This window comes from Eumetopias jubatus, unplaced genomic scaffold (genome assembly GCF_037043125.1).
Source record: "Eumetopias jubatus isolate StellerSeaLion01/CBP00866 unplaced genomic scaffold, mEumJub1_p1.0 scaffold_1, whole genome shotgun sequence".
NCBI lineage: Eukaryota > Metazoa > Chordata > Mammalia > Carnivora > Otariidae > Eumetopias > Eumetopias jubatus.
This window is the reverse complement of record NW_028274807.1, coordinates 204,386,372-204,400,863: the sequence shown is the minus strand read 5'-3', so window position 1 is coordinate 204,400,863 and position 14,492 is coordinate 204,386,372. Positions and strand designations below refer to the sequence as shown.

General features: G+C 52.4%; 1 protein-coding gene and 1 pseudogene across 2 annotated transcripts in view; both read right to left on the bottom strand.

Annotated features, from left to right (window-relative positions):
- ELL (elongation factor for RNA polymerase II) overlaps window positions 1-14,492 on the bottom strand; it is a 69,708-nt gene that overhangs the window by 18,024 nt on the left and 37,192 nt on the right. For both annotated transcript variants that reach the window (XM_088028955.1, XM_028087010.2), the window contains exons 2-4: window positions 7,458-7,505; window positions 939-1,060; window positions 326-489 (exon numbers count right to left, since the gene is read on the bottom strand). In XM_088028955.1, the coding sequence (XP_087885081.1) occupies window positions 326-489; window positions 939-1,060; window positions 7,458-7,505 (334 nt within the window). The remainder of the gene's footprint in view (window positions 1-325; window positions 490-938; window positions 1,061-7,457; window positions 7,506-14,492) is intronic.
- LOC114196376 (succinate--CoA ligase [GDP-forming] subunit beta, mitochondrial-like) lies at window positions 12,301-14,136 on the bottom strand (annotated as a pseudogene).

Sequence of the window (14,492 nt, the reverse complement as noted above, 5' to 3'; positions counted from 1 at the left end):
GTCTATCTCTCTGATGGGTAGAGATCCCCGAGGTGAGAGCCTGGGAGAGGGGCCCGTGGATTTGGAATTCCTAGAGTTCTTGGGGCTCTTATTCAAACTGGGCAATCAACAGATGCCACAGCCCCCAGCTGACTCAGCCAATGCAACAGGACCTTCCTTTCTGACCCAACAACGACTTGGCTCACCCTGCTTGGGGCCACACCTGTCAACCCATCACTCCAGCTCCTGGCCAGGACAGGTCCTGAGTCTCTCCTGCTCCCCAACCCCACAGGTGCCCAGCAGGCATGAGCCCCCCGACAGGTGAAGTCCCAGGCCTCTTCCTCACCCAGGTAGCGGCCTCCAGCCTTGATGACAATGGCACCACGGCTCCGTGTCTCCTCCTCGGCCTGTGCCATGCTCTGCCGTGCTTTCTGGTAGGAGTCGTCGGTGGCACACACCGTGATTTTGTCCTGGATGCTGCCCAGGCAGTCCAGGTGAACATCCCCATGGCTGCAAGATAAGGGGCCAGGAGCCAAGGTGAACTGCGGGGATGACAAGGAGAGACAGTCTAGGAGCCCATGCCCCCCGCCCCAACAATCCCCAGTTGGGAAATGGCATCGGTGATAACTTGAGCAGCATGGTTTCTACATGGCACATCTTGATCTGGAAGAAACAAGGCAACCTAGGCCCCTGAGCAGAGGCAGCAGGCCAGGATCTGCACCCATGCCCCGCACACACTGAAAGCAGCAGCAAGGCTCATGTAAAGGAAGGAAGGAGGCACTGGGGCAGCCTGGCTGGCTCAGTCTGTAGAGCGTGCGGCTCTCAATCTTGTGGTCGTGAGTTCAAGGCCCATATTGGGTGTAGAGATTACTTAAATAAACAAACTTAAAAAAAAGAAACAAAGAAAAAGAAGAAGAAGAAAAAGAAGAACGGGGCACTGAGCCCAGGTAGGACCTCACCTGGAGACATATTGCTGGATGCAGTCGAAGCTGCCCTGGGGGCTGTCACGGCCAATGTTGGAGAGGTAGAAGGAGAATGTCCGTGCCTCTGTGGGGCAGTCAGGCTGGGGGATGGAGATGTGCTGTGTAGAGAACAGGAGACATCACTGAGAGGTCCACAACACAGGGGTGTGGGGGCAGGCACCATGGGATGGCCCATCCACTGGACCTCAGACCATCCCCACAACTTGACACAATGAGAATGTGCTAGCACTTTCTAAGCAGTGATGGCATCTCGGTCTGAGGAGCATAGAGCGCTTAACATACACCCGGAGACAGGGATCCCACCTTGATCTGGGTCACGACCCAGTTTCCTGCCCAGCAAATGGGGCAGATCTGGCCTGGGACATGCGTGAAGATGAAATGAGACAAGATGGGCATCGGGAGCCATCAGGGCACACTGAGCAGCCAAGATACTCCAACCCTTGCTCCCCTGTGGGATACAGACTCCACCTAAATGTCCACTCACTGCCCTGCAGGCCCTGAGGGGCTCACAGATGGGCAGCACTCACCTCAACAAACCATGACATGGTTAAACGTGACACAGGATGAATGTCTTGGCTAATGTAACCATGACTTTGGGCAGTGCCTCTGCAGAAGGGATGGACAGCCTGGCTGGCAGACAGACAGATAGCAATGGTCCCAGCCAAGGTATAGGGCTCAGCGTAGGTGGGACAGCCTTGTACCCAGAGGCCACTGCAGGATTCCAGACCAACCCTCCCTAGTTTGAGGGAGTTGGTAGGAAGACCCCATGCTCTGGTTGCTGGCCCACAGTCAGGGTGCAGGATGGGCCTCCAGAACCCTCTGTCACCCTGTGGTGGCCCCTCATAAAGTAATCGCTGGGTTTTGGGTGCAGGAGCTCATCACAGCTGACAGACACACAAGAGGGGCACAAGTGGTAAATGGAGATTAAGGGGATGGGCAGGCCACATTCCGGCCTCATCCCCAGGCTATCAAACCACCTCAGTATGCCCAAGCCCTGTTTCCTCTCCAATGAGGTGAGCTACCAACAACCCTCATCAGCACCAGATCAAACATGGCCCAGCTGAATTCCACCCCGGCCCCGCTGTCACGAGTAAATAAGGGCAGTTCAGCCTGTCTGAGACTGAGAACACAGTGGCTCGGGCCACAAGAAAGGATGCTGCTCCTGACCCAGCTTCACGGCCTCCCTGCCCCGCCCCTCAGGCTGGTGCATGGACCCATAGGGAACCTGCATGTCCACCTGGCCTAGAGTTGGCCCCCAAACACTGAGTGACCTGCCCAGCATATGGTCAGTCCCTGCCCCTAGGAGAGGCCCGGATATACCCAGTGAGAGCCAACCTGGCTCAGAGTGGCTCCCAGACATGGCAGCTGAGCCCTGTCCTGTCTGCACACATCTCCTTTCCAACACTTGTGGCCACCCTGTGCTGTCCACTCATGCCCCCCACTTTTCTTTTTTAAGATTTTATTTGACAGAGAGAGAGGGCGAGCACAAGTAGGCAGAGTGGGAGGCAGAGGGAGAGGGAGAAGCAGGCTCCCCGCTGAGCAGGGAGCCCGATGTGGGGCTCGATCCCAGGGACCATGACCTGAGCCGAAGGCAGCAGCTTAACCGGCTGAGCCACCCAGGCGCCCCACACTCATCCCGTCTTGGATGTGACTTTTTGTTCTCCATTATAGAAGTAGCTGGAAACACGCTGCCCAGATGCCAAGGCTCGGGCTGCTGAGGGTCACTGCAGGAGAGAAGCCGAAGCCAGATACATACTGACGCAGCAGCCCAGAATGCAGCAGGAAGCTCATGCACCACAAAATCAGCAAATCAAAAGCAGCTTCCTGCAGAGCCTGACACCCGCTGCCGTTGGGGGTGGGGGTGGGGGTGGGGGCTTTCTCCACCCCATCCTTGAACCTCTCCCTCATCCCATCCTGGCTCTGATGGAGATGTGCCTCCCCTCCCCCCAGGTGGCATTTTCCACCTCGGTCTGCTCAGAGGACAGTGACTGGGCTGTCACCCAAGAGAAGGGAAGTCAGGTCTGAGTCCCAAAGCAACTGGGCTTTTCTCTGGATGGGGCCTGTGGGGGACCCTGCACTGTAACCCCTTTACCCCATCTAAACCTTTTCTACACAGGTGCGTATGCCCACTTTCAAAATTTATTCTGGAAGTGGGGGTCCCAGCACAGAGCCCAGAAGCGGATTTGTGTAGCTACTGGAGCCAGAGGATGGTGAGGAACCCTGAGCTTGAAACTAATGCAGAGGAGCACTAAATGCTGCTTGTGACAGGGGAGGACACACACAGAGGTCTCCGGTATCCTTCAGGACAAAGTGGGGAGCACAGGAGTTGGGGAGGGAGGGAAGTAGAGGGGAGGTTTGTGGGGAGCCTGGTGTGGCCCATTCTCTCAGTCCCGGCTCCTGGAATCCTCCTGTTAGCAGGCTGCTTTGCCGCTCCCAAACGACGCTGGTTATTGGTTACCAGTCACTGGGAACCAGGCAGGGAAATCAGCCAGCTGGGCATGAACAGCCCAGGAACGCATGGCTTTCTCTGGGTCAAGCGAAGAGCTTGGCACATGTTCTAGGATGTGGCCCGAAACTCAGCCCTGGTCAGCCAGAGCATGTGCCTTCTGGACCAAGTCTCAGCTGTCCCACGGGGGCCACCATGTGGCCCTCAGCTGGCCTGAGCACGTAGGTTTGGGTGCGTCTGATGACAGCCCTGACTCCGGGTTAGGTCACTATAAACCTAATTGAGCGTCTGTGTGCGCAGAGCTGGAGCAGCAAACAGGTTTGTCCTTCCTGGGTGGCCCTGAGTGCCTCTGAGGCCTGCGAGGGGGCACAGGCTCCTGCCAGAGCCTTATCCTTTGAAATCTGTCCCAAGCCGGGCCTGCCTGCCCCCCTCCTCCCCAGGTCTGTGGGGCCGCGTGTTTGCAGCATAGGTGGGGGCTGCGAAAAGACACAGCAAGTCCTGGGGGCAAAAACTGGTGGGGAAAGCACTTGATATTCCATTCAGGTAAGAATGAGGTCAACGGGCACGTACAGGAACCCAAACGTCAACTGACCAGGGTCTTCTCTCTGACCAGAAGAGTTTTCAGGCAACACTTGTTTTCTTAGTTATTGTCACTTCCTGGGGAAGCTTCAGAATAAAGCATATTCTGGGTACAGAGAACTACCATTGCTGAACTTGACTTCCAAGAGAAAGCATCCTCTGCCGCCCTGGGGCACTCTCTCAACCCCAGGCTCAGGGCGCACGCTAAGCACTTGCCTGCACTCCAGGCGCTGTTCTCATGCTCTCACCCACCCAGCAAGCTCAGGAGAGGGAGTGCACAGCCCCCGCACTCTGGTCAACCCTGGCACACAGTTGGCTCCCAACTCCAAAACCCCCCATTTTAGAAAGTTTTTAGACTGTTTCCAAATTGTCCCTGTTACAAATGACGCAGCAATAAGCAGCTAGCGGTTCAATCTTGTGTATGCCCTTAACTGCTCCCACAGAGACGGCTCCTAGACACACAGACAGAAACTGGTCAAACGCCTCTAACCAGAACTGCCAAACCTCAGTCTAGAAAGTGCAGTTCAGGCTCCTGGCGTAGCACAGGGAAATGCCGAGACCCTTAACAGCCTTGGATACCAACCCTACTTCTCTTTTTTCATCAACTGAAGAGTTTCAGGGTGGGGCTGGTCAGGTGGGGGTTTCTCTTCCCCTCTGGAGGCTGACTTTTCACCAGCTGTCAGAGGTTAACAACTTAGAAGTGACCCCCAGACAGCAGAGGGGCCCAGGTCAGCCAGCTCAGTGTTCGAGAGAAGGCAGAGAATGCAAACACAAACATGTACTTGGCAAACGAAACAAAGATGAACATCTTGCTCTGGCACGTGACCCCCCAGAGGCCCAACATGCTACCGGTGGGCCAGGTTCTCTGGGCACCCTGGCAAATGCCGTTAGTCACGCCAAGGAAGCAGCCAACACCAGGGCCCGGCTGCACACCACAACCTCCTTGGGCAGGCCGGGTTCTCATGGTGCTTGCAAGCATAAGCAGGTGACCAAGCCAGATGGGACTCCCACCCAGGCAGTGCTCAGTGCTGAAGCCCAATGCTGGCTATGCGCACCGAGGGGGATGCACACGAGGAGCTGAGCGAGCTCATTCTGGGCTGCAAGGAGGACACTGGTTCTCCTAAGGCCTCATGAACACACATACACACGACCCCTGAGGCAGAGAGCCCATCTCCTGGGCAAGGAGGCTGAGGGATGGTGAAAACTGGCCAAGGTCCCTGAGCTCAGGAGCCTACAGAGGGGGTCTCAATCTTCAGTCTATCAGCTTCATGGGCCTCTGGGAAAGAGGGTCCCCGTCACTGTACAAAGAGCCAAACATGGAATTAGCCCATTCCCCACGAACACTGAATGAGCCTGCCCAGCCCCACCCCACTGACCTCCTGCCTGCTCCTCGCTCTGTCCAGCCTACCTCACTGGCTCCATCTCCAACCTCAGCTATGCACAAGCAGCTGAGCGACCAGGAGAAGTGGGAGGCGAGAGCCCAGGTGCCCTGCCTCCTCCAGCAGCAGGGTGACTATGCAGATGCAGCCCGCTAAGTGCCTAGCACAAGGCCAGGCCCCTCACAACTGTCGGGGGGAGGGGATGCATCCCATCAATGCCCAGGAGGAGAAGGACAAGGTCCAGAGGACACAGAGGGCAGACCTAGTGCCTGACCCTTCACAGTAAGCAGGGAAAGAATAGCACTCCTCCTCGCCACTTGGCACCCTCCAGCCCTCACACAGGCTCACACAGGGAATATCCTCCTAGTGAAGAATCGTGGTCTGGCTTGCCCAGAGCTGCGGCACAGGGCCTCTGTACCCTCAGAACCTTCTAGAAACTCTGTTACACATGAGAAAATCCAGAAAGAAGGAAAAGTGGGTAAAACATGACTCTAAATCTAAGGTGGTAGAACCCCTAAGTTGAACGGACATGGCTCTGAGGCTTTGCACAGAAATTTGGGCAACCCAAGGCACAGCCCAGGAGAACCTCGTGGTGCTTCTGTGCCTTTTGTGAGTGGTCATGTGGTGTCTTGTTGACCAGAAAATGCTGCTCACTAGATAAGCCACTGATCTCAGTGGCCCTTTCCATGGATCCACTTCCTCTTCTTTCCCTGACTGCTGAGGGCACAGCATGGCCATTGGCCACCAGAGGGCGACATGAGGCCAGTCTGGCAGCAAGCCCAGGGAACCCTGCCCCCAACACTGACCTCTGCCCTTGGGGAAATGTCCCAGGGAAGATAAAGGGAAGGCTGCCACAAGAATCCGAAGCGGCCGGACGGAGGTGCGATGTCCCTGAGGAGGCACTGGGGAAGCAGGGACTCTGAGGCCTTTCAGGGGGTCTTGATGATCTTGATAGGTCTTGGTATGATGGTCAGTTCAGTTCACATGTGCACCTGGCCAGGCCACAGCCCCAAGTGATGCCATGAATGCTAATCTGGATGGAGGTATTCTGTAGATGTGGTGACATCCACGACCAGCTGACTTTAAGAGAACGACCCTCAATAGTCTGAGTGGGCCTCACCCAATCAGCTGAAGGCCTTAAGAGGGAAACTGAGGTTTCCCGGGGGACAAAGAAGCTCGCCTGTGGACCACAGTGCCCATTCCTGCCTGCTCCATGCATGGACTTCAGCCTCACCAGTCCAACAACTGTAGGAGCCAATGCCTTGCAATGTACCTCTTGGTATCTCTGCATCTGCACACACAGACACATGATCTTCTACAGGCCCTGTCTCTCTAGAACACGCTGGCAGGGGTGAAACCCACAGACCTCCTCCATAAGGAGGCAGCCGGCCAGCTGTCAGGTGGAAACTGACTCAGACACTTGTGGCAACACTTCAGATTTAAAAAAAAAAGACTTGCAATAAGGACCAGAAAAAAAAAAACTGAAATGTTCCAAGGCATGTGTGATGGGTGTTGGGGGGCAAGAATTGTGGACAACTCGTCCCACTTTTTTTTTCTCTTATTCTCCCAATTTTTCTATAAGATGATCCATTTTCTATAGAATGAAATAAATACGTTTCAGAAAACATGGAGTGCTCAGTTTCTATAACGACCCCCTCCCCCCACTGGCAGCCCAGTACTAAAATCAGACACCCATGGTCCCAGGTGCACCAACAAACCAGCTCCTGGGGAGGCCACAGCTCCAGGCCTGCTTGTCCCCTGGGACACCTCAATTTTGAATCAGTGCAGAGATCAGATCAGAACAGAGACTTGGGGGCCTGGGAGTCAGCTATGCATTGGCTACAGGAAGGAAGGGGAGACTCTGAGGGACTGCTGGGCAGAGAAGCTGCATTCACCCCAGAGAGCCTCTTGGTGTGGCCCCAGTCATGGGACCAACCTGGCAGACCTTAGCTCGGCACAGCGCCTGGCCTGACACACAGAGAGATGGGACCAAAATGCTGCCCCCAGCCTGTTTCTGTGCACAGCATGCCACAACAGGCCAGAGAGCACACTGTCACAATTCCAGATATGCTTAAGACAAAAAAGACTCACCCCTTGACTTCCTTGAAATCGGATTGATGGTCTCAGTGAAAAAGACTCCTGCAAAAAAGCAAATGGGAAAATGTCAATAAAGATATCTCAAAATCCAAAGCTTACTTCCCAGGTATAGAAAGAGTAGGGTAAGGACAGTGTTTTCAGGAGACACAAGAGAAAACACACACACGTCTGAAAATTGCAGGAAAGGTCACTGGAGAATTTTGAAGGATCAGCAGGAGTTCCTGAATGGCTGGTATATAAGAGGTAAGAGTGGAGACACAGGCAATGGGCAGCCCCTCACTGTTACCCCCAAACCAACAGCAGCCCAGACCACCCTGCTTCGGAGACACCCCCTCAGAAGGGAATCGCAATGGATGAGCACCGCTGGCCAGAAGGCAGGCTGACGAGGTGATGCGCCCCACCCCCCCAAACACCCTGCCAGGACAGGGCCCAAGGCCTGCTCAGCTCCCACGTCACAACTTCAGAGCAGTTTGTCACTGAGCCTGGGGTGGCGGAATTTCCAAATGTCACAAGAAAAAATATACTTAAAAACTCAAAATACTTTAAGCTTCAGCTATTCAGAGATCAGCCTTCTGTCAGAATTTTAGAAAGAACATGGATCCAGATGGAGGGTCACACCTCTCCTTCTCACCCATCTTGGGCCCCAAGCGCCCACCTTCTGTACAGCACGTATCACCCCACAGCGTGGCCCTAGTTTGTCACCACAACCCCTTCCCCCTCAGTCCCCAAACCCTCCTCGCTTCTGTGCCTACTATCCTCCCCAGCCTTCTCCAGACGCCTGGGCTCTCGCATCTCCATCCAAGCTTGCCCCTCGGGCCTGCAACCCAGCCCAACCAGCAGTGAGAGGAGACCCTTCCAGCTGGCCCCCCCCACTCCCAGACACCAGATGTCTGGACTGACTACCTGTCTGCTCCCCACCCAGACTGTCAGGCCCACCACAAGCCCTGGGTGGGTGAAATAGCTCTCTAGAATCACCGGAAGAACCAACCAATGGGCAGGTTGGCCTCTCGGGGTGCATGGGTCCATCAGCTGCTAGGCTGAGGGCTGTAGTTGTATGAGGCAGACATGGCTCAGCAGCTGGGACCATACAAGCCGTACATGTACTCCACCCCCACACACACACGCTTTGTTTACCAAGAGCCCCCTCTTTTGCCAAATCTCAAGGACTCTGGCACTGCAGCAGTTTGTCAGTGAACTTGGGGCAGCAGAATTTCCAAGTGTCCTGAGATCTGACACCCTAGAAACTACCCTACACTTCCAAAGCACATCACCTTCTCACTGCCAGGCTATCAGATATGGGACATCCTCCAGTCCCTTGTCCTGCTCCAGGACAGGAAACCAACCCCTGCTTTGGAGGGTCGCCGTGCTTTGAAGACAGGCCAGGCTTTCCCCAAAGCAGGCTCAGGACCAGCTGACCCATTCTATAAGCCACAACCTGACCTTGCCCCTCACCCCCCACCCCTGGGGCTGACGTTCAGAGAATGAGAAACACAGCACCTGTGGGGTCCCTGGACCGGCTAGGCCCTTGCAGATACATTTAAGAAGCCTTTGCTTGGAACTGGGTTAAAGACAGAGACCAAAAAGAAAACCTGCAGGTGGCCAATGAGCATGTAAGAAGCCACTAGTCATCAGTGAAGTGCAGGTTTCGCAGGGAGATACCACGCACCTATCAGGACGGCTAAAATGAAAAGGACAATACCCAACACACCGGTGGGAGTGCACACGGCAAAGCCACTGTGGAAAACGATCTGGTAGTTTCTAAAAAAGGTTAAACACAGTTGCCATATAACCCAGCATTTCCACTCCAAGGGACAGATCCAAGAGAAATGAAAATACAGGTCTACATAAAAATGTATATACAGATGTGCACAGCAGAATTACTCTTAGTATCCAAAAGGCAGCAACAACCCAAATACCCATCAATTGGTGGACGAAGTAACAACAGAATACTACCCAGAAATAAAAGGGAACAAACTCCTGATGGACACAACATGGACAAACCTCAAAGCCTCTGAGTGAGAGTACCTCAACACAGGACATCCTGCACCGGATGATTCTGTTCATGTAAATTTCCAGGAAAGGCAAAACTAGAGACAGAAAGCAGACCACTGAGTGCCCGGGCCATGGGTGGGAGCGGGCAGTGGCTGCAGGCTGCCGGAGGCAACGTCTAGGGTGGTGTATTTACACTCACAGACCCTACACCTGAAGCGGGTAAGTTCCATGGGCCATCCACACAACTCCATGACAGCGGTGACCTGCCCTCAGGCTTACAGAGGGTCGTTCTCTGAAGACTCTTGGGCTTTGAGCAACATCACCTGAACACAAAGGATTCCTGAACACCCAGAGGAGATATTCCTGTCTGTTAACCATTTTCAGTGCAGGATACAGAGTAGATGGAAGGAAGCAGCAGAAGACACAAGAACACCACAGCAAAGGCAATGCTAAGGCAAAGCAGTCCTCTTTGCCGGTAAGGTCTACTGACCTTACCTGATCATCAAAGACAGGAAGGCAGGCTGCTCCCAGCAGAGGGAACAACAGGTACAAAGCCCAGAGCAGACACACAGGACGCCACATTGGCAGAGAGCACCTGGGGCTTGCTTCTTGCACCCCCACGTCTGTTAGCCCAGGCCCCCATGTAGGAGCCAGCCTAGGGCTAACTCTAGTGCCTTGCGTGTCTATCAACACAGGGCAAGGCCTGTGTTGGGGGAGGAGCTTGGGGGACAGGGGACATGACAATGGTGATGATACAAGTCTGGATTTAGAGTAATAATGGGGAGGAACCCAAAAGGGTGCATCTCCCCAGAAGGAACTCCACCAGGGCAGCCCCAGCAGTGCCTGGCAGACAACAACCAGCACCCACACCAGCTGGCGTGGTGGGCCACCCTCCCCCTGGACCACATGCTCCCTGTGGGCCACTTAGTGAAGCATTTAAGTGGCATGGTAGCTGCCGAGCAAGTTATCTAGAAGAGTCCTTTCCCGCAGTTACTCATTCCCGACGGCAGTGACTTTAACCATTGGAGAAGCTGGCAGAGAGGCCTAAAAACCCAGGCCTTCTCAACAATGCCAAGGCCATGTCCCCATGCAGCCTGGCTATCATCACAGAACCAGGCCCCTGGTTCTCATGGTGTCTCCTCCCTCCAGCAGAACCAGGCCCTTCTTGTCAACAGCAGAGCAATTCACTTGTTACTATCACATACATACCTGGATGACTCCCCACAGGCCCTGTCTATAGCCACTAACAAAAACAGGCATCAGGACCAGACCCAACTAAGTTCCACCAGCCCTGTACAGGCAGGGGGAAAGGGGCCCCACCTGGTAGGACATTAGAACAAAGAGAGAAGCAGCCCTTAGTGTCCTCACACTCACTGGATGACAAGGTGTGTTCTAACGGCACTCAGGTCACAGGCCACGCCACCCAACAGGGGACAGCTGGTCACAGTCATAGCCACATTTACAGGCCCAGCAGGGCCCACCCTTGGTAATCTGGGTTAATGAGGCTGCCTGAGTCAGCTGCAGCTCTTACCCATCAGCTCCTCCACCCCAAGGCAGACTACCTTGACCTTTTGTGCAGACTCTTCTACATGGGGCACCTGCTCACCACTGTGCCCCACCCCCCTAAGATTTCCAGGAGGAACCACAGGCACCAGGAGGGTCGCCTCTCCAAGGGCTACGGGGATCTGATTTGGAGTGTCCTGCACACTGACATGTGACCACCCCACCTGCCACAAACTCCCAGCTCAGAGGCCCCAGAACATTTCAATGAAGCATAACAAAATTGTTACAAGAGAGTTTAAGAAAAGAGAAATCTCTGAAGAGTTCTAAAATGTACTGAAACCACTTGTGTGTGTCCAACATCCACTCAAGTGGCCTTTGGCACACATTGTTTTGTTGGAGGGGGTTGCTACTTGCAATGGAAATCTGTTTTTAGATCAAAGTAAGGTTTTTATTTTTTTTAGAGCTTACAAAACATAATTTTATTGAAATTTGTGTACAGATAAAAATTTACCAAAATTTAAACAAAGACCTAATTCAAATTCCTTCCCACCACCAAAATGGACATTATAAGAAAAAGCCACATTCTCTCAATTACATTCTCCCCAGCGAGTAGATTCTGGAAGGAGAAGGAAGGAGAGAGAAAATACCGACAAAATATAATTTGATCTTCAGCACTGTCTCGTCTTGAAATGACTTAATTATGGAGATTTCCATAAGAATCAACATTCTTCGGTTTTGACACTGAAATAGAACCTTCTATGCCAAAATCACAAATAAGGCTTCCGGCTTTATTTTTAGTGTGAGGTAAACAGTGTATTCAATATTAAGGCAAACGGTAGTGGGATATTAATATGGATCTTCCACTGTACAATAGCATGTTTTGGAACATCCAGGGATTTCCTAAGGCTGTTGGAATTAGAAACTTGTAGAAACTGTTGCAGTGTACAACAGTTCTGAATGTCTTAGCTGGACCTTTTTGACAATCTGTCAAATGGAATCTTGTTTGAGTTTTTTACAGCATGTAATTTTTTTTTTTATTAAAGTTGTAAAATTGTTGTAAATGAACCAGGGTCTGATCTCAAATTCTGTGTATATACACACACTGGCCAAATAAATTGCTCCCCCAAAGTTGGCGCAACGATGCCTACTGAGCAGGCTTACCATGACAGAGGAAGTGTGAGAACAGGACATTAATAAAGATTCTAAGTGAAATCAGATTATTTAGGCTGTCTAGCCATCTTACTCAAGAAAATGCAGATTTAAGATCTTAGGTACAGTGATTCATCCTCTGGCTCACCCCTTCTCCCTTTTTTCCCAATGGGATAATCATTTCCTTCAGTGATGAGAGAAACAATCCTTTTTATGGCAAAATGGACTTCTTCCTCCAAGGGGTCAGGACAAAGCTATCACTTCTTAGCCACGCTGGCCACAGACTTCTTGGCTGCGTCCTCCAGGTCGACGGCCTAAGTAATGGGGAGTCCGCTGTTATTGAGAATGTTCTGGGCCTCGTGGACATTGGTTCCTTCCAGCCGGACCACCAGGGGCACCTTGAGTTCCAGCTCTCGACAGGCTTTGGTGATCCCATTGGCAATGATGGCACAGTTGACAATTCCACCAAAAATATTGACAAGGATGGCTTCTATCTTAGGATCGGCTATGAGCAGTTTGAAAGCTTGATATACTTGAGCTTCCTTTACACCACCACCAAGATCCAAAAAGTTGGCTGGCTTCCCACTATTCAGGAAGATGATGTCACAAGTAGCCATGGCAAGTCCAGCACCATTCACAAAGCAGGCAATGTTCCCATCCAGTCCTATATATTTTAGATCATATTTGGCAGCTTCATTTTCAATGGGCTCATTCTCCGATTTGTCGTCATAGCAAATATGTCCTTTTGTCAGAATTCTGCATTGTCATCAAAGTTTATCTTTGCATCGGGGCGCCTGGGTGGCTCAGTCAGTTAAGCGACTGCCTTCGGCTCAGGTCATGATCCTGGAGTCCCGGGATCGAGTCCCGCATCGGGCTCCCGGCTCAGCGAGGGGCCTGCTTCTCCCTCTAACCCTCCCCCCTCTCATGTACTCTCTCTCTCTCTCATTCTCACTCTCTCAAAATAAATAAATAAATCTTTAAAAAAAAAAGTTTATCTTTGCATCAAAACAGACAACTTGTCCTTCTGGGGTTTCACCAAAGGGGTTCACTTCCACCTGAGTAGCATCAATTTTCAGGAAGAGATTGTACAGCTTCTTAATTTGATCTGCAGCCTGGTTTTTCAAAGGCCCAAGGAAGCCGAGATTTTCTGCCATCCGCTGAGCTTGGCTGTCCTTTATCCCTTCCATAATGTCGATTTGCTCCTTAAAAATAAGTTCTGGATTCGAAGCTGCCACCTCTTCAATGTCAACGCCCCCCTGAGGGCTGCCCACCAGTACAGGGCCATTGCAGGACCGGTCCATCAGAATGGCCAGGTAGGTTTCTCTGGAAATGTCCAAGGCTTCAGCAACCATCACCTTGTTAACTTTCACACCTTCTTTTGGAGTTTGTTTTGTGGCTAGATTATACCCAATCATCTGTTTAGCCAGCTGTCCCACGACTTGAGGGTCTTTTGTTAAATGAACACCTCCTTTCAAACCACTACTGAAGATACCTTTTCCTCTTCCTCCAGCCAAGATCTGGGCTTTAAAACAAATTCTTTTGCATTTAGTTTCTTAGCAGCCTCCAGAGCCTCCTTTGCAGTGTCTGCTACAAAGAATCTCTGAACTCTGACTCCGTGGTCCGACATCAGTTTCTTGCTCTGGTATTCCTGCAGGTTTAGCCATCTTCGGGGGGTTAACTGAACTGCCTGGGATCTCGCCGCCAGCAGCAGGGGCCAGAGCACCAGGTCTCGCAGAACTTTCCGGACCTGCGCTGCTGCGGGAGATGCCATCTTAAACAGGAAACCAAGGTTTTTATTTTTCTAAACAAAAGTTCTCAGCTATTTACTGTAAAGCAAATATGTTTAATTTGAATGACTCAAAACGCATCAAGCCTGTCACCTCCAAGAACCTACTGGAATAAAGCTGGCTGCATAATTCACCAATTCTTAATCTTCCCTCTGAGTCAGGTTCAGGGTGGGGCAGGCAGGCCGAGGGGACCCCCAAATGCCATAGGTCCCTGTGACAGCCTCTGACTGCCCAGCTCAGTGCCTCAAGAAACTTTCCAGATCACGGGCTGGGGAGGCTAAAGGGGCTGGATGTGTGGGCAGAGGCCCTTGGAGGAGAGGGCAGTACAGAAGCCTCTCCTGGAGCCTGCACAGGGCCCTAAGCTGCTCCCCTTGAAGGCTCAGGGGCACTCCCCCGAGGCAGGGCCCCAAGCCAGAGGATATGGCCTACGAGAGGCCATATCTGCTGCCAGTCCAAGGGAGTTCTCACTGTACCCCACTCAGCAGTGGAGCTAATCTAGCCCTCAAGTAAAGGCTTCACTCAGTTCCCTTTACTAGAAAATCTCAGAAACAAGCTTCCGCAGGATCAGCTCACCCACCACTAACCAAACTGCCTACCA